This window comes from Vespa mandarinia, chromosome 6, assembly GCF_050613455.1.
Source record: "Vespa mandarinia isolate Hongniang chromosome 6, ASM5061345v1, whole genome shotgun sequence".
In the NCBI taxonomy this organism is placed as follows: Eukaryota; Metazoa; Arthropoda; class Insecta; order Hymenoptera; family Vespidae; genus Vespa; species Vespa mandarinia.
The window spans coordinates 8,944,913-8,970,033 of NC_140815.1; the positions used below are offsets into that span (position 1 = coordinate 8,944,913).

The following is a 25,121-nucleotide window of genomic DNA, read 5'->3' on the forward strand; positions in this document are numbered from 1 at the left end:
TGTACTTATAATGAATTTTTAAGTATAATTTTTATTATTGAAATTTATATAGTTACTTCCTTGAAAAAATGTCATAATTTTTAATTTCCTATTTTATCAGGTTATAATAAAATAACTTATAATAAAATAACAATATATTATAATAGCTTAATATTGAAACAGGAATGTTTCATTATAACTACTATATAATGCTTCAATTAAGAATATTGTAGTGTAGTTCAAATAAAGTATGGATATTTTTTGAAAATTGCATTATAGAAATATTATTTTCGCATAAAAAAAATTATCTTCAGTTTTATTTAGATCATTAATTTTGATGAAAAATTATATAAACAGCAGAATTTATTAAATGATATATTTTATGTTTATTTTGTTTAATTAAATATGCTGTTTATAATTTTCCGTTTAATAAAATATGCAGTAATATTTATTTTATTAGATTCTTCTCGAAATAAAATAAACGCTTATGATTTATAATAATGGTTTATTGCTTATCATCTTGACAAAAGACCTTGAATTAAATCATTAATTATGTTCATAGGTGGCTTCAATACCAATTCAGATAATATTACACAAAAGTTGAATTCTCATTGATTCTAATCAGTAAAGAGATTAGTTGATGAAAAAAGTTATTTATAAAAACTATGAGAAATTTATCTTATATTAACTTTATACTCTTTCACTCTTTTGTTTCTTGTTATAAAAAAAAAAGAAAAAGAAAAAAAAAAGAAAAAAAAAAAAATAAAAAAAAATAAAAAAGATTGAAATAGATCTATATATCTTACGTCATTAAAAGATTAAATAAGTGTAGATCACAAGAAAGATGAGAAGCAACTAAGTTGAAACACGTATCTTCTTTATTGCTTGAATCATTGTTGGACTTTCCTTCCCCCTTCATACGGTTCATTCATAATGTTCCCTTTCGTGGGTGGACTATATAAACGTGTTTATTTCTCTTCTCTGTTCTTTTATAAATTGCAGGAGCTTCTCGTTAAATATCGTGCACAAAATAAATTTTGACATTATATTACGGCTAATTTTTATCTGGTGAAAGGATAAACGATGGTTTCTCGATATTATGTATTTTAGTTTTTTCTTATCGATTCTTCTAACGTGAAAAATGTTTTTCTATAAGTTTCGATACCTGTTTCTACTTCTTTTGATCATCAAATTATTTGCGAAATATACAGTTGGCCTTTACGAGTCGGCACCACATATAATTATTTTCATGGCCGATGATTTGGTAAGAAAATAGCAATATTTCATTTAATATAAAGCATGCTTTTCATAATGAAATTTTTGGCTAATAAAACAGTATTTTAAAAGAAGAAATATATAAATTATCATTGAGAAGTATGAAAACAAGAATGTACTTATTATAAATTAAAGTAAAAATAATATTAGAAAAGAAAATTTTCAATATGATTATATTATTAAAATATTCTTTATATTTATCATTTTAAGGAAATTTTATTTTAATTATAATTTATGTGTATGCGTTAGCGTAATTATGAACGAGAAGGAAGGAGAAAAAGATGGAAAGAATGATTAGATAATAGCACGTAGGTGTAAAAGTGCGACTCGCCTAATAAAATTTCGTCTAATCCGAATTATAAGGTTAATTGGATAAAATTAGAATAGATACATATAAACTGAAAAGTATACTTTACATTTTGACGTACTTCGTATATAGTCAATTTTTTTGTTTCGTTTTTTTTTTGTTTTATATATATATATATATATATACATATTGTTACACACATCATATATGTGCGCGCGCGTGTATGTGTGTGTGTGTGTATGTATGTGTGTGCGTAACAAGAAAATGATCAATTTTTCTTGACAATTTGTAGGGATGGAACGATGTTGGATTTCATGGTTCCAATCAAATACCAACACCGAATATAGATGCTCTTGGATATAATGGAATTATTTTAAATAAACATTATGTATTGCCTTCGAGTACATCTTCAAGAATAGCGTTTTTTACAGGGAAATATCCTATTCGTATGGGTAAGGAATGGGAATATTCTTATAATCGCCGTCGTCACATTTTTTGTTACTTTTTTTTTATCATATTATCATGTAAATATTTATTCGGATATATTGTTTATAAAAAAGATATAAAAATTATTATGATTATCATGATATAAGGAATGCAAGGAGATGGTATTCGCGGTGGCGAACCACGCGGTCTTCCTTTAGACGTACGAATTTTGCCAGAACGTTTAAGAGGTTTGGGATATACTACAAAATTAATTGGTAAATGGCATGTTGGTTACCATACTGCTCAGCATACCCCTTTGCACAGAGGTTTCGATTCTTTTCTTGGGTTTTATAATAGCTACGTCACATATTACGATTACAAATATACGTATCAGGTAAGAAAAAAAAACAAAAGAAAATGTGAAACTATCATCGACTTTTATATCACATATTTAAATTAATATTAATTCGATATATAATATTATTAGAATATGAGTGGATACGATATGCATAGAGGTGAAAATCCAGCTTATGGACTTTCCGATAAATATGCAACGGATCTCTTTACCCAAGAAGCAGTAAGAATCATCGAACATCACGAACTTCCACGACCACTTTATCTTCAATTATCGCATCTTGCGGTACACGCACCTTTAGAGAGTCCGCAAGATTATGGGAAGGATAAAGAATTTATGCATATCCGAGAACCGAATCGGCGCAAATACGCAAGTACAAAAAATAAAAATATCCTTGATTTTTAATTTTAATTAAACTAGATTATAGCTATGTATTTTCTTTATATTTTCTTATGTCTAGGAATGGTAGCTGGATTGGACGAATCCGTAGGGAAAATTGTTTACGCGTTAGGTGAAAAGGCAATGTTAAGTAATTCCTTGATATTGTTCTTAACTGATAACGGAGCACCCTCCATTGGGAGATATCGTAATTGGGGCTCGAATTATCCATTACGAGGGGTAAGTATAATAATGAAATTACGATTATAGATATTATTTATATCTCTATGTTTATTTGTAGATGAAATATACTCTTTACGAGGGTGGCGTAAGAGGAGTAGCTGTACTTTGGTCTCCAAGATTACAAAAGCCTGCACGTGTGTCGAATCAATTGATACACATTACCGATTGGCTACCAACCTTATATTCCGCAGCAGGTGGCGATTTAAAAGATCTAGGTGACATCGACGGTGTAGATCAATGGCATCTTCTTAGCGAGGAAAAGGGTAAAGAAAGGGAAAATATTTTACTCAATATCGACGAAATTGAAAGGACAGAGGGGGCGATTTACAAACGTTTCAAGTTGCTTCGAGGTAGAATTTTTAATTTATTTTTCTAAATTTTAAGTCGCTACCTATCGATATACATTTAGATATATTAAAATTGTTCTTTTAGGATCCGTAGAATATGGTCATTACGATGGATATTATGGTGATTCAGGATATTACGATAAATCGGCCGAACTTCCATCCTATGCCGAGACAATATTGAAGAGTTCAGTTTCCGATAGTATCACCTATCATCTTGGAGGACCAGTTACTCAGCCTAGTATGATAGTACGTTTACGTGATGAAGCAACGATTAGATGTCGATCAAATATGAGTTATTACGCTAGAAGTTCTTTCACGACGTGCAACGTTACCGAATGCCTTTTTGATTTGGAGAGTGATTCTTGCGAAATGAATAATATAGCCAATCAATATCCAAGGGTACATTCGATATTACTATTTTTTCTTTTTCATTTTTTTTTTTGTCCCATTAATTTCGATATTGGTTGGGATTTTCAAAATTTACTTTCAGATCGTCAAAGAGCTAGATCTAATCTTGGAAAAGTACGGACGTGTTTTGGTAAGTCAAACGATGGTACCATTCGACTGGAGAGCCGATCCAAAGAGAATGAATAACACATGGGAACCATGGATGATTCCCGGACCTGGAATGTTGAGTTATGGTTTTTACTCGAACTCTGCAATTACTTTCACGATCGACTCTTTATCCCTACTTTTTCGTGCCATAATGATGCTTTTAGCGATTATAATGTATTACATAGTATAAGGAAAAATTATCTTTAAAAAGAGAAAGGTAAAGAAATATCTTACCGAATTGTTGCTTCATTATTATTACGTAAAAATAAAAATAAATAAAACACACCATTGTGTCTTCTATTATGATTATTTTACTTTATAGCCGATTTAAATCTAATCGAAGGATTTCAATCGTAAATTCGAATTAGAATTATATAAGAAAATAATGCGATTAATCCAAGCATTAGCAAATACATTTTATGATTTATAGAATTTAAGTAACTTTTTTATAAACATTTTTCGCAAACATATTCGTATTGATGCATTAGTTTATATACTTGACTATAATATAGCATATACGTTTGAAATTTTAAAACATACAGATTCTATCGCGTATTTTCGCGGTATAATATTAATTTCCGAATCGATTATATCAAGAGTGGTTTGACGATAGTCTAATCAGTATTCGATTTAACGACACGATATGCAATAATTAAATGATCGTTGTAATTACAGCGAAATAGTTTGGTCTATTAAAAATACAATGGTTATATCTTGAACCACATTCAATATTTATAATAAAATAAAATAAATTCAAACCTTCTTAATGTTTTTTTCGTTCGAAATTTCATTGCAAATAAATCATAATAATTGTATGTTATTTTTGATAACTAATCAGTATGATAAATTCAACCATGTAAAAAATCGACATAGTATATTTACGATGATATCGCGTGTATATATATATATATATATATATATATATATATATATATATACATATATACATAAAATTAAGTGGCAAGCACTTAAAAAATAAAGAAACATTTTAAAAAGGTATAATTCTACAGGTATATAAGCAAATATATGAAATATATATGACGCAAAGATAATCTCCTTAAGAATATTGTGGTGAAAGTTTACGTGCTCATGAACAACAGAGCCGTTTATCTATTAAAAGTAATGGTATGGACAGTATACATAGCCCGTGTGTTGCGTGAATGTTAGTAGTCCTCGACAAGCGCTTAGTGTAATATCAGAAGGAACGTGCTCGTGGATTCGCATATAATGTATTTTATCATTTAAGAAAATTTCTCAAATTCAAAGTGAAAAATATAATAGTATAAAAAGAAACGTCTTTTTTCTTTTAATAAAATCTTTTTAATAATTTCGATGATGAAAAGAAGAAAGTTCAACCATATGACTTATTTCTCGCCAATGGTTTTTTTCTTCATTTTAATATGCGGTTGTTTATTGGTTAGATCTACAGAAGTTGAAGATACTACTTCATTCTCGCGTCCCAATATTATCGTCATTATAGCCGATGATCTTGTAAGAAAATTATATGTATTATTATCGTGTAATTAGCATCGTTGACTGGTGTCACTACTTTTCCTTTTCTATTTTTCTTTTCTTTTTTCTTTTTTAGGGATGGAACGATATAAGTTTCCATGGAGCGGATCAAATATCTACGCCAAACATAGATGCTTTGGCTTATAATGGTGTGATTTTACAAAGGAATTACGTATTACCTACGTGTACACCTTCGAGAACGGCTTTTTTAACCGGACGTTATCCCATTAGACAAGGTAAGTATTCTAGAAAGTTATACTTATTTATAAAAAAAGAAGATGAAAAATTAATAAAGAAGTCATAAAGATTTAAAAAAGTAATAAAGGTTTTGATCTTGAATTTTATCTTAAATAGGTATGCAAGGTTATCCATTAAAAGCTGGTGAACAACGTGCCATACCAAAGAAGTTTAAACTGTTACCCGGATATCTTAAAGATTTGGGATATTCGACTCATCTTGTTGGAAAGTGGCACGTAGGATATTACGCGCCAAAATATACACCAGCTAATCGAGGCTTTGATACGTTTTTTGGCTATTACAATGGTTACATTCAATATTTCAACCATACCATCACAGAGTTGCAATATAAAGTAAGTTTATTTATTTTTACGAGAGAAAGAAAAAAGCGGGATTACGATTACCGATCGATGTATTTTCTGACGTATCTCGTCTGATATGTTTATATTCTCGTTGATAAAAAGATAAATTAATGGGTTAACACGTTACCAATCTCGTTTCTAGAAACACACGGGAAATGATTTACATCGCGACAAACCAAAGAAACTTTCTCCTGAATTTAGAACCGGTTATTTCACTGATCTTATAACTGAGGAAGCTGAAAAAATAATTTCCACGCATAATCCGGCTAAACCATTGTATCTTCAAATAGCTCATCTTGCCTGTCATTCCAGTGGTCTTGACAACGGCGATGAATTGCAAGTTCCAGATTTGAACAAAGTTAATACCGATTTTGGTTATATCAAAGATATGAATAGAAGAAAATTCGCTGGTAAGTTAATAACGAATCGAGTTTATTTGTTAATTTTATTCATCGATAAATTTAATATTTCTTCTTTTGAATTTTACAGGTGTGCTAAATGCTCTTGATCAGTCTGTAGGCCGAGTAGTAGATGCATTACAAAAGGCTAAACTATTGGAAAATTCGATAATTTTATTTACCAGTGATAACGGAGCACAAACCGAAGGGTTCCTGAAAAATCATGGATCGAATTATCCGTTACGAGGGGTAATACGGACATACCACTTTCTCTCTCTCTCTCTCTCTCTCTCTCTCTCTCTCTCTCTCTCTCTCTTTTGTTTTCGACGTGTTTCTCAACTTATTAATATCTTTTATCAGATGAAGTTCACTATGTTCGAAGGAGGTGTTCGCGTACCCGCTTGTATCTATTCGCCATTAATAAAAAGACCTTCTAGAATTTATAATCATCTAATTCATATAACCGACTGGTTACCAACATTATATTCGGCTGCTCGTGGTAATGTTCGTTATATGAAAGATTTTGATGGTATTGATCAATGGAATACAATTAGGAAAGATAAACGGAGCAAGCGAAATTCTCTTCTGGTAAATATCGATGATAAAATCGGCGAGGAGTCTGCTATTATTGGAAAATACAAGCTGATCAAACGTAATTAACATTTTTATTAGATAAATAAAATACATTAAATGGATTGATTTGATTATTGATGGATTTTGATATGTAGGTAAAACTATTAATAACGGGAATTATTATGGCGATGATGGCGTAGATGATTCATATCCAAGATATAACGTAACAAATGTTATGTCTTCACTCGTAGCTCGTGCCATTTCAATTATTTCAAATAACAAATTAACAGAGCATAAAATCAAAAGCCTTCGTCAGAGCACCAAGATATCTTGCAAACATCCGACCGACTTCAGAAATTGTACGGAAGATTGTTTATTCAACATTTTTGACGATCCATGCGAAACTAAGGATATTTCTGAGTATTATCCAAAGGTAAAAGAAAAAGAAAAGAAAAAAGAACATTTATCATTTGCATTTATACATTTAATATTATATATATATATATAATATATTAATATATTTAATAATTATACTTAACGAATAAAATTTACAGATCGTGACCAAATTACATAAATACATCGACGGGTATAAGAAAGTTGTTGTGAATCAAACGAATTACCCCCTTGATCGAGCTTCTTTTCCTGAAAACTTTAATGGCACATGGATGCCTTGGCTAGAAGATAATTTAAATCTAATACCACAGAATTATATTTCATGTCAAGAATTTCTATGTGGCGTGCCATCGCTAATAGTGTGACTCTCGATAAAATTTTCCTCGAGTTGATATATCTCGATAATAAATCATATTACCTCTATAAAATACTAAAACTTTTCTTTCAATTTTTACATATTGATATATTGCGCGCGTGTCTGCGCGTATATATAATAATTATAATAATTTATCAATGCTATTAATAACACGTCGTTTCTTGATCTTTCAATAATTAAAATTTTTACTTTTTATCTTGATCCTAAATACAATGTCCTATTATTAAGAAAGCTTTCGAACTTGTCGCGGATAAGATCGCATTTTTTTTTTATCGATGTCATAATATATAGATTATGTAAATAAAGTGTTCCTGTCGAAAGAGAAAGGCACGATAAAAACTTTTTACCGGTAAATTGTGCTACGAAGCGAATGATTTTCCGATTTTCTTAGACTTTAAGAAATTCGAAAGTAAGCGAAGAATGTTTGTTATATATATGAAGTCTAGCCTTTGAGATAATGTAGCAGCACGTGGTATGCTCGTGAGAATGTCGTCGTTTGGTACGATATGCCAAATTCTAATTTCGCCGTACATTGATACTTTGTTTTGGTTCCTTTGTCATCCTTTTAGCATCTTCTTAGCATCCTCCAGGAGCATTCTGTCGGTTTCACGGCTCATTTAGCGATCAAGCTTGGAGGACAGACTCGAAAATTAGGCACAGACTCTTAAGCAGAGACGCGTTCTCGCTTTCTTTGCGTAGATACGCCGCGTGGAAAGAAAATCTCGAAGTAGAGGAGGGACTGTGTTTCGCATCGAGACACCGTCATCGTCCTCGACATAGTCGTTGCCATAGTCATCTCCGTGAGGATGCGCGGAGGGTCTCCGAGAGGTCTAAGCCGCTTTTAATAGCCGAGCAGCTGTCGCCGGATCCGCTTGCCCCCTTTTTATGGCCGATGTCTTCGACGACGAATAATGCCGGAAAATAATCTCCGTTCACCGACGTCGTTTACCGGCCAAAAGCAATATTTTCAACTTCTTTACCTTTTCCAAGATCTTCTCGCTACCAACGGCAGAACGCTATTAATAATAGCTAATCAATGTTTCCCCAAACAAATTAGATGATTTATATCATTTTATGCGATATAATGTCAATTAATGTGCTTCCAATTAATTTCCTTCCAATTGGTATTCCTCTAAGCCGATTAAAAAAAAGAAAAAGAAGAAGAAGAAAAGAAAAAGAAATAATACGAAGGAAAAGGGACGTCATTTCGAAGCGAACGTTCAAGCGTGCAATTATTTTCCTGATGTCGATGGTTCCTGTAGCCGATTCGAAGACGACTTGAAACGATTCCTTACTTTTTCGTGTCTTCGACTTGGTAAAAGGCAATGTGTCCTTCTTACTGGCTCGACGAAAACCGATTGAACCGAATTGTTCCCCACTCTGAAACTCACCACCATTCATGCCGATAATTAGTACGATCTCCCTCACAATGCCGAACGAGCATCTTCTTTTCTTTACCCTTTTTTCATCCTACCGTCGTTTCCTGCCCTCGTCGCTCCACCCCCTTCGTCGATAAATAATCCTCTGTCAGACGTTCATTACGTCGTTAAGTTTCGGCTCGAACTTATCCACCCTCTTTCGCCTTTCCAAGCCCATCTAGTACTTCTACCTGCTTCGCTAACTACCACCGCGAGTAGTATTAACTACTTGGACCGAACCGATAAATACCTATTTTTCCGCTTTTCCTCATTTCGATATCCTAAAATGGGCTATGGAATAAGACGATCGACATACACAAGTATAGGTATACATATTCCATGACTTTGCATAAATTTTTTCTTTCTTTCAAAAAATGTCTTTCATCTATATTGTGCAAAGAAAAACACGATTTATTCTTTATCCCAGAGATACTTTATTAACGGAGTGGATTACGGATTAGGAAGAAAAGCGATAGCGGAAAAGTGATAAATTGTTTCGAGTGTGCCTCCTCATCTCGAGGGAAAATCCTTCTAAAAAAAGTAAAGGATACGCTCGTTAAATCCATTTTCCATGGAGGTCCTCTCATCGTCCGAAGTACCGATACTCATTCTTCTTTCGTAATGTAACGGGAATACGACGTTTTATTCTTTTTTCTTTCCTTTTTTTTCCCCTCTCTTCTTTTTTCTTTCTCTACTTCTTTCCGCTTGGACATATCAGAAAATGAGAAGATTAGGGAATCTATAATTATCGTTAGATATAAATGTCGTGAGATCATTCGATCATCTATATACCTATAACCAGTTAAATACTAAAACGATTATCCTTCAACTATCTATTTCTGTTATTTACGAACTTGATTCGACGGATGATTGAAATGAAATCAAAGAAAATAAAGAACGATGGCCGACAGAATATGTCAGATTGATAAGAAAGTTTCGAAGATAATAAGTATCCCGAAGATATTTCGACTTTTCAGTCAAGATCGCGAACTCGACTGAGGGATTTTTCACTGGCTGCATCCCCTCGACGTCTTGTCGTTGTCCTTCACTCATCGAAGAAATTGAAGGAAGGAAGGAAGGAAGGAAGGAAGGAAGGAAGGAAGGAAGGAAGGAAGGAAGGAAAGAAAGAAAGAAAGGAAAGAAGGAAGGAAGAAAGAGGCGGAGGAAAAGAGGATTCCACCTCCAGTGGATCGACGAATCCTGCGGGTTCTATCGATGTATCGCAGTAAACCCTCTCTCTCTCTCTCTCTCTCTCTCTCTCTCTCTCTTTTTCTTTCTTTCTCTCTGACGTTGTTGGTCTCTCTCTCTCTCTCTCTCTCTCTCTCTCTCTCTATCTCTCTCTCTCTCTCTCTCTCTATCTCTCTCTCTCTCACGCGCACTGTTGGACACCTGCGAGCACGCAGACTCGCGGTGCACCGGAAACTCGTTCGAGATCGTCTCGAGGAACGCCGCGCTCGTGTCAGATCCTTCAGGATCGCGCGGGCCGACGCACGAGGACGAGGCAGGCTACTAGTAGTCCGTTCCTTCCCTTTGAACGGTACGAACGACTAACCGAGATTCTCCTTCGTCATTTTCGAATTTATCATTTATCATTTATAAAAAAAAAAGGAAAAATTAATTAAGAGATAAAAAGTGATAAAGGAAGGAAGAAGAAGGTGTGTACGCGGACACGAAAAGTGTTCGAGGGAGAGATCGAGAAAAGAAAAATCGATAAAGGACCGTGCGATAATGTTACTTCGTTACTATCCTCTTTTCGTTCATATCAATCATCGTCACCGAGAGGAGGATCTCTTCTTTGCTGACGCGAAAACGATCCGAAAGGGAAGAAGTTCGTGAATTCGCAGGTAGCGCACTAGCCTCCTCTTCTAGAATGTGAAGGCACGACGAAAATGCACTTAACGAAGGGAAGCGTTCCGAAAGTCTGCCTGTTGTTGCTACTTTTTTTCCTACAAGGTGGCAGGTGCATCAAGTGGCTGTGAGTATACCTTTTGTATGGTCCTTTTTTTCTTTGTCTTCTTTTTTTTCTTTTTTTTTTTTTTTTGGTGAGGGGGTGGTTTTTTATTATTACTGTTGTTGTTCTTTTTCTGTGTTTTTATTTTTATCTTCCTTTCATCTTCCCTTTCGTATCTTTTTATTTACACGGCTGGATCGCGGAGCAATCTTTTCTCCGACGAATTCGAAGATTAATGTAGGTTCTTTAATGAGAAAGAAATAGATTGCCGTTGGAAAAAAAGAAAAATCGTTTATGAGAGGAGCCAGAGGGAGGGAGGGAGATAGGAGGGTGGTCATCGTGGTGGTGGTGGTGGTGGTGGTGGTGGCGATGTAGGTGTGGGAGGAGGGAGCGGCAAGAACTAAGGAGCGCCAAGAGCGTTCTTAAGAACGAACGATCTCTTTGGATTATCAGAAAAAAATATCAAAAGGAATGGAAGTCGAGAATCGACGTGTCATCGATGCCGTCTCCATCTTATCGTATAGAGAATTTGATTTTATTTATTGTTTTTTTCTTTTTTCTTTTTTTTGGTGTTTTTTTTTCTTTTTTTCTTTTTTTTCCATAAGGAAAAACGATCGAACGTTCAAAAACTTAATTATTCTTTTTAACAACGACTAGCAATTTACGTTGGTCCGCGTATAGCTCGTTAAAAACGAAATAAACTTTATACGTAGGTAGTACGTAAGAATGGAGTAACTCTTTATGACCTCTTTAAATGTTTGGCGCGCGTCTTAATCGATCGTTCTTTCAGGAATTTTATGACCGCTGTAAAAAAAAAAAAAGAAAAAAAAGAGGTTACGTAGCAGATATAACGTATTTAAATAAGATAATATTAATATATATATATATATATATATATATATATATAAATAAATATAGATATTGTTAAATAGCAATTTACAAACAAAACTTAAAAGATTAGTTCGTCGAATATTAATCATTAATATCAATATGATAAATGTCATAATCGTATCATCGTTAAATCGGTGTTATCTAAGCATGATTTTAGAGGAATAGTGAATTTAGTTGATAAGTAAATACATATGTATATAAGTAAATACGTAGGTATCTGAGAATCTTTCAAGAAAGATCCATGCGATGAGAGCATGCGCGAAAGTTTTACGAGATCTCATCTATCATAATCTCGTCCCCCGTTTCTTTTCAAAGCGATTACCTTTGTGAACCGTACACGAGGATATCTTCGCTATCGTGGACGATGAACGAAAGTAAGAAAAAGAGAAAAAGACGAAGACGAAGGAGAAGAAGAAGAAGAAGAAGAAGAAGAAGAAGAAGTAAACGGACAGGTCCTTCTCTTTCGACGCGTGTTGTTCCGTAGTGCGATTTAATTTCATCGTTCGCGGATCGCCAGGAGGAGAGGGGGAGAGGTTAAGGCGGGGTGTAGAAAAGGAGGGGAACCGGTAGGGGTGCTCGCTTCCTGGCTGGATGATGAATGGAGAAGCGATGGTAGTTTTGCGTGCAAAACCAAAATCCGAGAGGTACGGAGAAAACAACGAAAGGAAAAGACGAGCCAGACTTGGTTGTTCGTTCTAAGAGAGAAGGAGAAGGGGAGGAACGGGCCGGAGGCAAGGCGGGTAGAAGATTAGGGGTTGCCCACGAATCGTGATTTATAAAGACCACGCTATGCCACGCCACGCTATGCCACGTTACGCCAAGCCACACCATGCCGGACCTCTCTCCCTTCTAGAAATCTCCTCTCTCTTTTGTTTATAATCATTGCGTCCGACAATGACGAATAATCGAAGGGTGACTCCGAACATCGAACGTCACGATTCGTTTCGCTCATCTTCGAAGGAACGCAACGAATCGAGCTGTCCGTTCATTCATCGAATCACTTCGATCGAATAATTCGATTACAAAAAGAGAAAAAAGAAAAAAGGCAGAAATCGTCCACACATCTTCGAGAAAATTATATAAATATATACAGGTATATTTATTTTATATTTCTTTTCCACACAACGGATGAATGAACGTTCGATGGTTATGTCCGACGTTTGCAACACCTATCTTCGTTAATCATCACGATGAAAAAATCAAAGATCATTCTTCTTCTTCTTCTTCTTCTTCTCCTTCTTCTCCTTTCCCAACTCGAAACCTTTCAGACGTTCGTTTCAGACGCGAATACCTACATTCTGATTCTCGCGATCGAGGATCGATTTGTTATAATTTGCGATCACACTTGACTTGCGAAAGCGACCTATCAATGTCCGTTGAATTTCATGAAGAAAGTTTACTAAATCGACGACATTGAATCATTCATGATGACTAATTTTATAAACTTTTTTTTTATAAATATTTTCAAGGAAAGTATATATCTACCTATGTACTACCCTGCCTATCGTTTGACATTAAAGAAGCGTTAACTTTAATGCGGTCGTTTTTCTAATTTCTTTCGAATTTAGATGAGACAGAGGGCGGATTATATTTTGAAAATCTCTACCTACGTATTCGAATAGGTAGGATGTTCGCTTTGCGTAATTCAAATCCCAATGGAACCTGGCCTATTATCATGCTTATAAACATCGTATTTTACGATTGAAACGTCGAAAGCAATTTTAAAGTCTCGTACGAGAAAAGAACACGCGATAACTGATATTTTGAATCATAGTGATAAAGAAGTAAACGAATATGAATAGTTCCTCCGGCGATGCAAATGAAATTGGTATAATCATTATATTAACGATTAGAATCTAATAGGTATAACAAAAGTATAGTCTAAGCTCCTTATTAAACGTACTCGATTTATGCTCGAGTTCTTTGAAAAAACAAAAATATGTTGGAGATACCTGGTTGTATATTATCGACGAGCTATCGAGGAGCTTTCAAGAAGCTTCCAACTCAAGTATTTCGAATATGATAATATAGAATTGTACGCGGTAATTGGCCTCGTAAAGACGACGCTTTATTATAGCAAGAGTCAAAATGAATTTCGATATTGCCAACAAATTGGTAAAAAACTTGTAGGCTCGTGGTATAGAATTCATGAAGCTTAACGGAGGCTTAACATTGCACATTTTCATAAGAATGCAAAGATTTTTGAAAGTCCATGAAACCTCCGAATCGACTCGTGGAGAACGATATACCTATCAACGTATTATAATGGATGCACGTGTGCGTTCTCTTCGATTTATGAACACACTTATAAGGTAGGTGTGACCGTGAATGGAAAGAGGTATCTTGTATGGCGATTTCATCGAGCTGAAAAAAAAGAGAAAAAAAGAAAAAACAAAAAAAAAGAAACAAGAAAGAATAAAGAGAAGAGAAATCGTAGGAACGAAGCGTCTCGAACACGCTCGAAGGCGAAACGTGAGTCGGTATGAGTACTCGGGATCTTTATGCATAGATAGGTATTTATTAGATCACAAAGCGTTCCCTAAGGTGTATGTATTTTAAGAGAACGAGATAGAAAATGTAGATACAAATAGGATACATGTCGTATAATCTTTGCCAAATGGATTACAAGTGGGAAGAGAGATTGAAAGTGGACGTAGACGAGACGGAAAGAAATTATAACTAATTTCGCGATATCGCGGATAGAATATTTGTCATGGCAGTAGTCCCTGTACTTGGAAGTGTATTTTAGATATTGGTTCATGTCAATTGGGATTACGATCCATTGACACTCTCATTTCAAAACATTCCTTATGGAAGAAGGAATAGGAGGAGTAGCTACGTATATGACAACACTTTAAATCACTCGACGAATCGATTATTTAAATTAGTTAATACGAGGCAACGGTAGTAAGCGGTTAGGCTCATTCTTCTTCTTGATGCTGCTCGTAAATCGGAGTACGATATTTAACGTGCGTATGCCCCGAAGGTAGTGCGAGTAGTGGTGATACATAAGGCGAACGAAAATCGTATCTAGTCCGTAACCGGACTGTTCGCATACATATATAAGGTATATATACATATATTTTGTTCCTCTTTCATGCTGGTATGGTTCGACTGCCTGTCGAACATTCCTATTGCTCGTTAAATATTATTTCTTATATTTCTCCATTTCTCCGCCTGTCAAGTTATCTAACTGTTTACAAGCATCCTCTTAAGAATTCATACTCTCTTTTAATATGAATGAAAAAGTTCGTAAAAATCTTACCCAGTGAGAATTTTTAATCTCACGCTATTACGTCGTCCGACTTCCGTATCTACCAAACTGATCTGTCAGGTTTATCTATGTATATTGATGAAAGGATTAGTTTTTTTTCTTGATTGTTTCGATTTGTATGTAGGATGGAAACGATTTAAACGATGTATCGTGTATAATAATTGTCAGTGTCGATATTTACAAGAGCTTACCAGATTATTAATATCTGGTATTCGTTCGCGTCTAGTTACGATAAATCAACAGTTCATTCATAGTTATTCCTACGAGACCCGTTGACTAGGTGGTCTCGAAAGAAAGCCTGTTCTATAACGATCGCGACGAAATAAAAGAAATTTTGTTTGATCTACGTGTTTTATGTTATCGAATGTTATGACCCTCGACGTTGGAGAAATATAAGACGAAAAAAGAAAGAAAGAAAAAAAAAATTAAAAGAAAGAAAAAGAAAGAGAAAAAAAATAAATATACAAAAAAATGGACTCCCGCATTTTTACGTTTAATGAGATTTTGTAAAGATCGAATCGCGAAGTGAAAAACAAGATGAAAAGTGACGAAATAACGAGTCGCTTAATGAAACGTCGTGTGTATCCGATCAGATTTAAATCTTGTATTAAAACGAGGTGAGGTAAAAAAATGTAGCTACCGTAATAGTGGTAGAATACGATGTGAATTACATTCGAGTATTATAATAATTACCGCCTGCGAATGAGACTACTTAAGGCGGCTAATTTACATGATTGCACGTTCAAGCATTAAACGTCAATTACGAGCCATCGAACCCCGACTTCCCCCTCGCTCTACACGTCAAGCGTTGAAAGTTTTGCACGCTACGGGCAGCATCCGCCGTATTTCTTCTTCGATGCTCGATACTTTTTCTTTTTCGAATTATTTTTTTTGTCCCCCGATGGATGCTACATCGAAGCGATAAACAAACGAGTCGGATCGCTCCCGATAACGAGTTCATAATTTGGTGCTTTACTTTCTTTCTCTCTCTCTCTCTCTCTCTCTCTCTCTCTCTCTCTTTTTTTTCTTTTTTCCTTCCTTCTTTTTTCTCTTTTATCTTTCTTCGAAAGAAAGAAACGATGATCACGGCTATTCTCGGCAAATACGTCTAAGAAATTACACGCGTTTCCTTCGTACGAAGATCCGTTAGATCAATAAAGAAACAATTTTTTGTTAAGTTTCAAATAGCCGCATAAATTTTATTTCTCTTATAAATAAATAGATAAAATTCCATTATTGTTACGGTTAATAAATCTCTTCCAAAGTTCATTTAGATAGATTAGTAATTTTATTCAAATGTTGTTTTACTTTCAATTGTAAAAATTGGAATTCTCATGTAATTCTTGTTTTATTGTTTGATTCAGAGCTCTCGGTCGCATGGCCGATGCTCGAACGTGGACAAAGGACTCTTGCACCAACGCCAAGAGCTCTGGTCTTCTGGAAAGAAAACAGGCGCGAGCTTGCAGGGCAACTCCCGATGTAATGCCTAGTCTGGTACAAGCCGCGAGGGATACTTCGATCGTTTGTCAACAAGCATTTAGACATCGTCGTTGGAATTGTAGTAGCATCGAGGGTGCTCCTAATTATACTCCCGAATTACTAACAGGTACGATTGCATTTATACAATTTCTCATTCATAACGATGGATATACTTTGATTCACATCCGACGTCAATCATTTATGTGATTAACGTAATAGCCAATGTTAAAAGTCAATTGGTTCGAGTCGATAGGTTAACCCGTACCAATTGTAAACAGGAAAAACAGGAAAGCAAATTAGCGATCGTTTCTTCCCATTTAAATGTTCTTCCTTTCGCGTGACTATGTCTCAATTCCTATATAAAATGCTCTCAGCACGGCAGGATCTTTTACTAACGAGAGAAAAACCAAAGAGAGCTGGTTTGCTTTCTCTCGCTCATAGGTAATAGTTCACCGATATATATGTATGTATGTATGTATGTATGTATGTATGCAGCTATTAGGGAAGCCGATTCTTTGCGATTCGATTTCAAAGTCATTGTTCGTAATCGGCTTATTTCAATTATTTCAATTTGATCCGAAGAGAAATATGTAAAGATATAGATTTGACGCGAGTTGGCATCGATAAAAGATATTCACGGTACATATTTATGTTATATACAGTCCTGTACATACATACATACATACATGCATATATACATACGTACGTACGTACGTACGATAAAAGAAAAAGATGGAATCGAAGAGAAGAGAAGAGAAGAGTTTGAGGAGATCGGCTGATATCTTTTATTGTCAAGGAACGAGAGAGCAAGCATTCGTTTATGCGATGTCGGCGGCAGCGGCTGTCTGGAGATTGGCAAGGGGTTGTGCACTAGGCAACTTAGCGGCTTGCTCCTGTGCAACACCACCAAGAAAGGAGCCACCATCTCCATCGGCCTTGGTATCTTCCTCCTCGCTAGCGACGGCAACTATGTCATTTGGTGGACTAACCGGTAGGAATACATTCAAGTGGGGTGGTTGCGGTGACGACGTTAGATCTGCCTCGAGGATGGCCAAAAGATTTCTTCAGGGTGCGACTCCTCCGGGTACCGGACCAACAGCCAAATTTTTGCACGCCGTTAATATGCATAACAACAGAGCTGGACGAAGAGTAAATTTTTCTATCCATCTATATATCAATTTATCTACTTGATTATTTCTTTTGGTTCTTTTCTTTTTTCTTTTTTATGCAATCGAACGGCCAATACATCCAACAACCACGTTCAAACAGGCAGTGGAGCAGTCATTAACTTTGGAGTGCAAATGCCACGGTGTTTCCGGTTCTTGCAGCGTCCGTACTTGTTGGAGAGGTTTAGGTTCTTCTGGTCCTTCCGTAGCCGGAACTCGTCTTCTTCGAAGGTATGCCACCGCTGCCGAAGTTAAACCTAGATCCGGTGGTAGGCTGCCACCTCTCTATCATCACGATAATCTATTGTATACCACCAAGAGTCCAGATTATTGTCTTCCGGACAAGAAAAGGGGTAGCCTTGGAACCATAGGCAGGTGAGTCTGGACCGTACCATTCGTATCGTATTCGTATTCAAAGTTGAAAGGAAACGGAACTAAACTAAAAACGTCCATTAAATGCGAACCTTTTTCGACCATCATCCTATTGTTACTTTTCTTTGTCTTTTTTTTCTTTTTTTTTTTTCTTATCGGTTTAATGTCTTACTTTAAACGCCGTTTAAATGTTTCTCGCTAGAGAAACCGAAAACCAAGGAAGAATCTACCAAGATCAAGCTCGTACGATTTTTAAACGAAAGAAGAAAGCAAGTAGGGAATGGATAGGATAAAAGAGAAAAGAAAACACGTAAACTCGAGAACGAGTCCAGGTGTACGTCGTAAAGCCACATTATGGCGGCGCTAATGGCTTCGCACTGTGCTTTCGTACAGACGATGGTCTATAACGGAAATTACGTCGAAAAGCGCGTGCAATAAAACCGGACGAGCGAACCACTAACTCTGTATTTTCGCGAATGCTTCTTATCATCGAAATTAAAAACATTTAGGACTTATTTTACGTGATCACGCACGATAACTTTTTTATAATCAAAATGATATTATTTGAAATTTCGATAAAAATAATTTGAAATATGTTGACGAATCGTGAAGAAGTTGTTGACCGACAGGCTTTTTCATAAATATAATGTATAGGAATTTGCACGAGAGTATGGTAGAAAGATGGGCGGAGAAGTGTTTCCAAATGATTTCAAAAGTCGTGCCCATTCATTGTTCGGACCCTTCGAAAAGGGCTCTTTGTGACGGTGATTGCATTCGTTACGGATTTTCCGGCGGTACGACCGAAAGAAGCTCTTGTACTCGTCGCCCTGAGTTATTCACGCCTCTTACTGTCTCTTTCTTTGTCTCCATCTCTTTCCCTTTCTCTCCCCCCCCTCTCTCTCTCTCTCTCTCTCTCTCTCTCTCTCCCCCCGTCTTTCTGAAGTGAATTAAGATCACCCACGATACGCGTTCTCGGAACAGCGAACAACTCTTCACGTGTACACTCGTGTGCTCTCCGAAGAAATCGAAGAAATAGGGGGACGCGTGTATGGAAGCGTCTTGGATGATCCTTTGTTTAGTTGTATCCGGTTCATAAATCATCACGGACTCGTGAATCAGCTCGTGAACGACCGATACATACAAATTAATCTCTCATTGTTCCAGCCTCGAGGCTATGTTCGAACGGAAGAATGATCCATAGACGATCACTTTTATAACGTGTATCTGTGTATTTATGATTTTCTTTAGTCTTTGATTCTACAAACGAGATGATTTATAACATGTATAATCTTTCTAATGAAATATAACGACTTTTTCCCTTCGATCAATTCGTAGAACGAATCGATTAAATTCGATAATCTTTCACATTTCCCTTAATCGAGAAGGGACAACCAAGTCAGATACTTCGAAACATTTCCGACCAGTTCGCTTCTTACAGGCAGTAATTAAAAGGCTACGTATAATTATACCAAGTGGGTGTGGTGAATGCTTATTACGAGAGAACCCGTAAGACGTATGCTTTTTCGAATCTTTTTTTTGGATGGTGCAGAAGCCTTGGATGATGTGTAATAAGTTTACCGTCAAAACGAAAACGTGAAAAGGTATTATTTTAGCGTCGTGATGGAAATGTTCGAATAAACCATTAAAAAAATATTTCAAAAAGTCCATGGACTATCGTTTTTCTTTTATTTTTTTTTTGTTTTTTTTTTTCTTTTATAAACGTTCCGTTCAATAATATCAACTTTTACTTTATGTTTCAAATATCGAACCATATAATTAAAATATTTGTTTTTACTTACACTATGTGTAATATTCGTTCGAGTGTCATGCGATAGTCATTTTTGTAAAGAGTTAATAGCTATCTTTCAAAGGATCAATATATGTACGTACACAAATAGATACGTACATACATGGATAAGATATTTATCGTTAAAAATGTTCATCAAAATATTTAATATTAATTATAATTACTTGTACGTTATAATGATTGATTACAGACAATGTAATGGCAGTAGCACGGGTTACGAGGGTTGCGAGTATCTTTGTTGCGGTCGAGGTCACGTTACGAGAACCGAAGAGATTCTCGAAAGATGCAATTGCAAGTACATAAGTTGCTGCTATGTCAAGTGCAAGACATGTAGAAGAATCGTGGAGACTTACGAGTGCAATTGAACTATCGGATCTTACAAAAGATTACGGATTAATCTCTTTTACGAGATAATATTATTTATGCATTTTTCTGCAATATTTATTACGTACCGTGTCTTTTATGTCGTTGCTTAGACGTAATATAGTTAATATTAATATAGGCACGACTAATTTTTCTAATCGAAACGGTATAGAGAACGATTGTATTTCGTGTGTACGTAGAATTGTCATACGTATATTTGTATTTGATTTAATTGGTCCGTATAATTAAATATTCTGTATAAAATTAGATATCGTGTAGCGAAATGATGCGATAAATGATAAGTATCATTTTAGTATGTCGATAAGTATAATATCGTAGCTCGAAAATACTGTAAATAGAATGGAGCATGCGCGCTCGCGCGATTTTCATGTTTTACGTTAGAAATATCAATCTGCAAAATAAATAACATTTTATTAGGTGTGCTAATATTTCATTTCTTCGTTTCACAATTTTCTTTTTCTTTATCTTCGTTGAATTCTAACGTGTCATCGTGGCTTTTTATATTGAGATCCTTTATAAAGCAATGCCAATCTATACCGGCTCCACAATCCGGTTCTTTCTCTGACGCCCACCATAATGCTGTCTGACAAGAGATTATTAATGAAAAAAAAAAAAAAGAAAAAAAACGTGTCAAATATAACGTCTCAACAAATAATAAAATAAATACCTTAATATTTATAGGAATTGCAGGAGGCAAAGGATTGATTTTAACATCGATAAATTCCATTAGATCATTGTAATCTATTTTACCATCCGTATCTTTGCGTAAGCTTTATAAATTATAACGATAATTATTAATACAATTATAAAAATGACAAAATATTCTGAATACTTACTGATCCAATATTGAATTTATCAGTTCGATGTCAAGAGGTATTCTGCAACTACGTAAAACAGTATAAACCGTGTTTCGAGGTAAGTAACCGGTTCTTCCTCTATCCCAATGCAAAAGATCCTCCTTTAATCGAACAGCTTCGTTCCATATATTTCGATGAAGTTCAGTATGAACCAATTGTCTAGATCAAATGTCATCAATTTCAATTTCATTTTCCAACTTAATTTGATTCCCTTGGAAATTAAATAATTAATTTACCTAACATATTCTCTCGTATGAAATTCTTTCTTTCCATGAGAGGAATAATGCCTGGCAATTGTAATTATTTCGTGCTCCGTTATTTTATCCCCTAAGTATATGCACAATGCCTTTTTAAATTTATCATACTCCAACGTTTGAACTTTATGATCAGCCGAGATTGAAGGCGGTGAATGATTTTGAATAAATTCCTTGTATACAGGCGTTAATGTTTCTTTAAGTTTTTCCATGATCAATTTGATATTTGCCTTTGGAAACTATCGACAAGTAATAATACAATTTATATAAGTCTTGAATAAAATCATTCGTCGGAATCGTTCGTAAAAAAAATCTTTACCATTTTACTATTTAATTCCATGTAACGAAGAGCATAAATATCGGCCGATATAATCGAGAAATAAAACTCATGTATATTCAAGCATGCTCCGATATAAAAATCTTTTGGCTTATAATATTCTGGCTTTTTACTCGAGAATATATTCTGTTTAGGAAGCATTACAGGCATTTTTTTCAAAAATAAACACCTTCTAAATCCTAAGAAGAATAGATTCATAAAATCAAATACTCTAAAGGAGATTAAGAACTTGTTAGTTAGAATCTTCACCTGAATTTCTTTTCGTCAATTCAAATATAGATATCGAATCATCTGTAAGATAATATCTTACGATAAATTGTCTCTCTAAATTTTCTGGTATTTTTGAAATCATTTGTGCTCTGAATCTTAAAACATGACTGTCGAAGCCTTGCCTTTTCGTAGAAGAATCGAAATGCAATGAAGAAAAAAGAAATATAAAAAGAACGATTTTTTAAAATAAAAAACATACTTATCGTAATATAGAAATTTAATAAAATCTGTCTGTGGTGCTTTCGGTATTATTGATAGACAATTTCCAAGTGAATCTTCGTAAGTACCGAAGCCATTATAGGGTGGTATATATCTCTCTACCGGTTGACATATCTCATCTTTCTTTTGCGGTTTTTCCAATGCAGTAAAATCGTTTAAGCCATATTTGGTTCTAAATAAAATTATATATACATATCAATAAAATATATCTTTCCACAAATTCTATAAATTATATCACCTATAATATTCCTTTGTGAATGCATCCATATCCGTTATAATGACAATTCTTCCGAAAATATTCATTTTAGCACCTATAGATAATTCATTATCCTTATAATACACTTTCTTCGTTTCTCCCGTATTCAAAGCGTCTATCATCATATGGCTTTGATTAATATCATCACCTATTACATTCAAAATCGTATAGGGATCACCCGCACCAATTGGATCCAAACCCGAATAAAACTAAAAAAACGTAGGATATTTTTATACATGTCGATGAACGAACGAATTAATCGATTTTACAAATATATCAAAACACTACTTTACTTTTGGTATTTTCATTCTTTTAACAAGCATAAATCCAGAATCTCTTCCAGAATTGGCTGCTACATTTTCCTTGATCTCCATCGTACCGTCAGCAAGATAATAATGAATTTCAAGATCATGTATAATACCATGAACACTTTCTGTATCGTCCCAATATCCATAAAATCTAAGTACTTGTCTATCGTACTTTAGAAAATTACGAAGATAATCGAGTTTATGACTTTTTGGTTTTTTTGGAAAGGCTGGCTATATACAAATAATTATGTCAGTTCGATAAATGAGACTGGATTTATATATATCATTGTTTCCAAGCTTACGATTTTTCGTCCTTCAATGTATGGATCTATCGGGATTTTTATAGGATCCGGTACTGGTATACCCATGCGATTTAAAAATCGTCTTGTAAATTTATCACAATTTACGATTTTGTATACCCTACCAAATATCTCTGGTTCTTTGCCGATATTTAAATCGATAATATCATAAAATTTGTATCTTATTGGATCAGGCATTGGAATTCTTTGACGTCTTACCAGAACACCTAAGAATAAGTATTAAATATAAATACGTATAATTTATATATATATATATATATCTTTTTAACATTATAAATATGCATGTTAAAAATATAATATCTAAAGGTGATGCACCATTGAACCTTGTTCTAAGCCACTATTATCTACGATTGGTTCCGATATTTTCATTGTCCCGTCTTCTAAGAAAAAGCTTATCGTAACCACGCGAATTTGAAAAGAGGATTTCCATCTTTCTTGTACGGTCTCTTGGTAATACGCTTCGAACATCAATCTCTAAAGTTAATAATGAAATAATTCATATTAAAGCATTTTCAGATACATTTTGATTGATTTGGTAATTGGTTCATATACTTGGCCGTCGTATGCTATCCATGGTGGTAACTCCTGTACTTCACCGCGTGGATAAATCGATGGATAACGACCGAAATCAGACTTCTTTTCCGTAAGATAATAAACGTCATTATGTATTTTGTCGAAGTATTGACTTCTATGAAATTTTGTACGGCCGAGCTGTAGAAAAACAATGAATCTTTTTGTTTTTTCTTCTTATCGAATATTTTATAATTATTACGTGTAAAATCATAAAAGGGATCTTACGTTCCTATCAAAGCTGAATCCAGGCAGACAAGGTAATACAGGTGCCCGTAACATTTTTCAATTAACGTTTTTTTAATAATTATAAATACGTAAATTTGTTGGAACTATAATAAATAGATCTAATCTGTTCATTAAATAAAAGAAGATACTTTGTGGCACTTCGTAACCGTTGTGAATATAAGGAAACGAAATGAACGGAGTACTTATTTACTGGTGTTGTTGCCTTGGTAATATGTAAAAGCGACAATACATTTCTCTTCCTCTTACAGATACATACTTATTTCTGTATTTTTGTTTTGTCATATAAAATCGTATTTTTTTTTAATTACTTTAAAAATAATCCAATGCCTAATGTTTTGCGTTACGTTTTATTTTTTATTGTTATCAATGATTTATGCCAACATCATATTTATTTCATGTGTTGCTACATATTTATATATAAGAAAAAGATGATACATATATTATTAATATATATATATATTAATTTTTTTATAATATAGAAAAAAATCTTCTATAAATATAATATATAAGTATTTTTAGTAAATTGTTGTTTTTTTTTGTTAGTATACTTTCAAAATTACAGATCATTATAAATATTTCTAATAAACAATAGCAAATAGAATGTCATCTTGTAAATGGAAAATATGTATATGATAAGGCAGAATATATTCTTTCCATTATACTATAAATGCATTTTGGTTATTTTTAAGCGTAATTAGTTAGTAACATATTCATAATTAAGTACAAGATAAAATAAAAATCAATGATAAACAAAATTAAATTAATAAATGATAAAATTATATATAAAAAAGTAATGTAAAGTATTGAAGTCATACATTGGTTTTATTGATTGGATTTGAAATAAAATTGACTTAAATTGAATGAAATTAACACATGACGTCATAATAATCTGGACGGTAAAGTATACTTTTTAAGGTTTGATTCAGTATCACTTTCCTGAAATGATATCATTAATAGCACCACAGATCACTTCTTGTATAATATAAAAAGCTACGAGTGTCGATAAATTGAGACACGTGCACA

The 25,121-nt window shown here is 34.2% G+C and overlaps 4 protein-coding genes across 6 annotated transcripts; 3 read left to right on the plus strand and 1 right to left on the minus strand.

Moving 5' to 3' along the window:
* Nucleotides 1–871: 871 nt before the first annotated feature.
* On the plus strand, nucleotides 872–4,145 carry LOC118449021 (arylsulfatase B). The gene is made up of 8 exons (XM_035883082.2): nucleotides 872–1,243; nucleotides 1,854–2,013; nucleotides 2,155–2,381; nucleotides 2,475–2,715; nucleotides 2,803–2,960; nucleotides 3,022–3,313; nucleotides 3,396–3,709; nucleotides 3,801–4,145. Exons 1-8 carry the CDS (start codon nucleotides 1,121–1,123, stop codon nucleotides 4,053–4,055), a joined length of 1,770 nt encoding a protein of 589 aa, XP_035738975.2. The 5' UTR covers nucleotides 872–1,120; the 3' UTR covers nucleotides 4,056–4,145.
* Nucleotides 4,146–5,022: 877 nt separating this feature from the next.
* Nucleotides 5,023–7,871, plus strand: LOC118449024 (arylsulfatase B). 2 transcript variants are annotated; one of them, XM_085657594.1, is made up of 9 exons: nucleotides 5,044–5,094; nucleotides 5,287–5,356; nucleotides 5,454–5,613; nucleotides 5,732–5,967; nucleotides 6,119–6,386; nucleotides 6,466–6,623; nucleotides 6,735–7,026; nucleotides 7,103–7,380; nucleotides 7,502–7,870. In XM_085657594.1, the coding sequence occupies exons 4-9, from the start codon at nucleotides 5,734–5,736 to the stop codon at nucleotides 7,703–7,705; spliced, it is 1,434 nt and encodes a 477-aa protein (XP_085513720.1). In that variant the 5' UTR covers nucleotides 5,044–5,094; nucleotides 5,287–5,356; nucleotides 5,454–5,613; nucleotides 5,732–5,733; the 3' UTR covers nucleotides 7,706–7,870. The 2 variants fall into 2 exon arrangements, with proteins under 2 accessions (XP_035738980.1, XP_085513720.1); XM_035883087.2 differs by having other exon boundaries at nucleotides 5,023–5,356; nucleotides 7,502–7,871.
* Nucleotides 7,872–10,752: 2,881 nt separating this feature from the next.
* LOC118449023 (protein Wnt-11b-2) lies at nucleotides 10,753–21,068 on the plus strand. Of its 2 annotated transcripts, none has more exons than XM_035883085.2 (5): nucleotides 10,753–11,109; nucleotides 16,615–16,856; nucleotides 17,526–17,878; nucleotides 17,999–18,270; nucleotides 20,265–21,068. In XM_035883085.2, exons 1-5 carry the CDS (start codon nucleotides 11,024–11,026, stop codon nucleotides 20,437–20,439), a joined length of 1,128 nt encoding a protein of 375 aa, XP_035738978.1. In that variant the 5' UTR covers nucleotides 10,753–11,023; the 3' UTR covers nucleotides 20,440–21,068. The 2 variants fall into 2 exon arrangements, with proteins under 2 accessions (XP_035738978.1, XP_085513696.1); XM_085657570.1 differs by lacking the exon at nucleotides 10,753–11,109 and adding an exon at nucleotides 14,886–15,043 and having other exon boundaries at nucleotides 20,265–21,063.
* On the minus strand, nucleotides 20,089–25,004 carry LOC118449022 (EF-hand domain-containing family member C2). The gene is made up of 13 exons (XM_035883083.2): nucleotides 24,078–25,004; nucleotides 23,832–23,990; nucleotides 23,603–23,753; nucleotides 23,262–23,485; nucleotides 22,945–23,190; nucleotides 22,634–22,860; nucleotides 22,376–22,567; nucleotides 22,156–22,298; nucleotides 21,889–22,085; nucleotides 21,552–21,808; nucleotides 21,295–21,474; nucleotides 21,126–21,228; nucleotides 20,089–21,041 (listed from the first exon to the last, which is right to left on the minus strand). The coding sequence occupies exons 1-13, from the start codon at nucleotides 24,129–24,131 to the stop codon at nucleotides 20,889–20,891; spliced, it is 2,286 nt and encodes a 761-aa protein (XP_035738976.1). The 5' UTR covers nucleotides 24,132–25,004; the 3' UTR covers nucleotides 20,089–20,888.
* Nucleotides 25,005–25,121: the final 117 nt, after the last annotated feature.

Coding starts and splice junctions, on each gene's coding strand:
- LOC118449021 (XM_035883082.2), top strand. CDS start 1,121: ATGTTTTTCTATAAGTTTCGATACCTGTTTCTACTTCTTTTGATCATC. Junction 2,716..2,802: donor GAATCGGCGCAAATACGCAA/GTACAAAAAATA, acceptor TCTTATGTCTAG/GAATGGTAGCTGGATTGGAC. Junction 3,710..3,800: donor TAGCCAATCAATATCCAAGG/GTACATTCGATA, acceptor ATTTACTTTCAG/ATCGTCAAAGAGCTAGATCT.
- LOC118449024 (XM_035883087.2), top strand. CDS start 5,198: ATGATGAAAAGAAGAAAGTTCAACCATATGACTTATTTCTCGCCAATG. Junction 5,614..5,731: donor ACGTTATCCCATTAGACAAG/GTAAGTATTCTA, acceptor TATCTTAAATAG/GTATGCAAGGTTATCCATTA. Junction 6,387..6,465: donor GAATAGAAGAAAATTCGCTG/GTAAGTTAATAA, acceptor TGAATTTTACAG/GTGTGCTAAATGCTCTTGAT.
- LOC118449023 (XM_035883085.2), top strand. CDS start 11,024: ATGCACTTAACGAAGGGAAGCGTTCCGAAAGTCTGCCTGTTGTTGCTA. Junction 11,110..16,614: donor GGCAGGTGCATCAAGTGGCT/GTGAGTATACCT, acceptor TGTTTGATTCAG/AGCTCTCGGTCGCATGGCCG. Junction 18,271..20,264: donor AGCCTTGGAACCATAGGCAG/GTGAGTCTGGAC, acceptor GATTGATTACAG/ACAATGTAATGGCAGTAGCA.
- LOC118449022 (XM_035883083.2), bottom strand. CDS start 24,131: ATGTTACGGGCACCTGTATTACCTTGTCTGCCTGGATTCAGCTTTGAT. Junction 23,754..23,831: donor GGATAGCATACGACGGCCAA/GTATATGAACCA, acceptor TATTAACTTTAG/AGATTGATGTTCGAAGCGTA. Junction 22,086..22,155: donor ATTGACGAAAAGAAATTCAG/GTGAAGATTCTA, acceptor TATTCTTCTTAG/GATTTAGAAGGTGTTTATTT.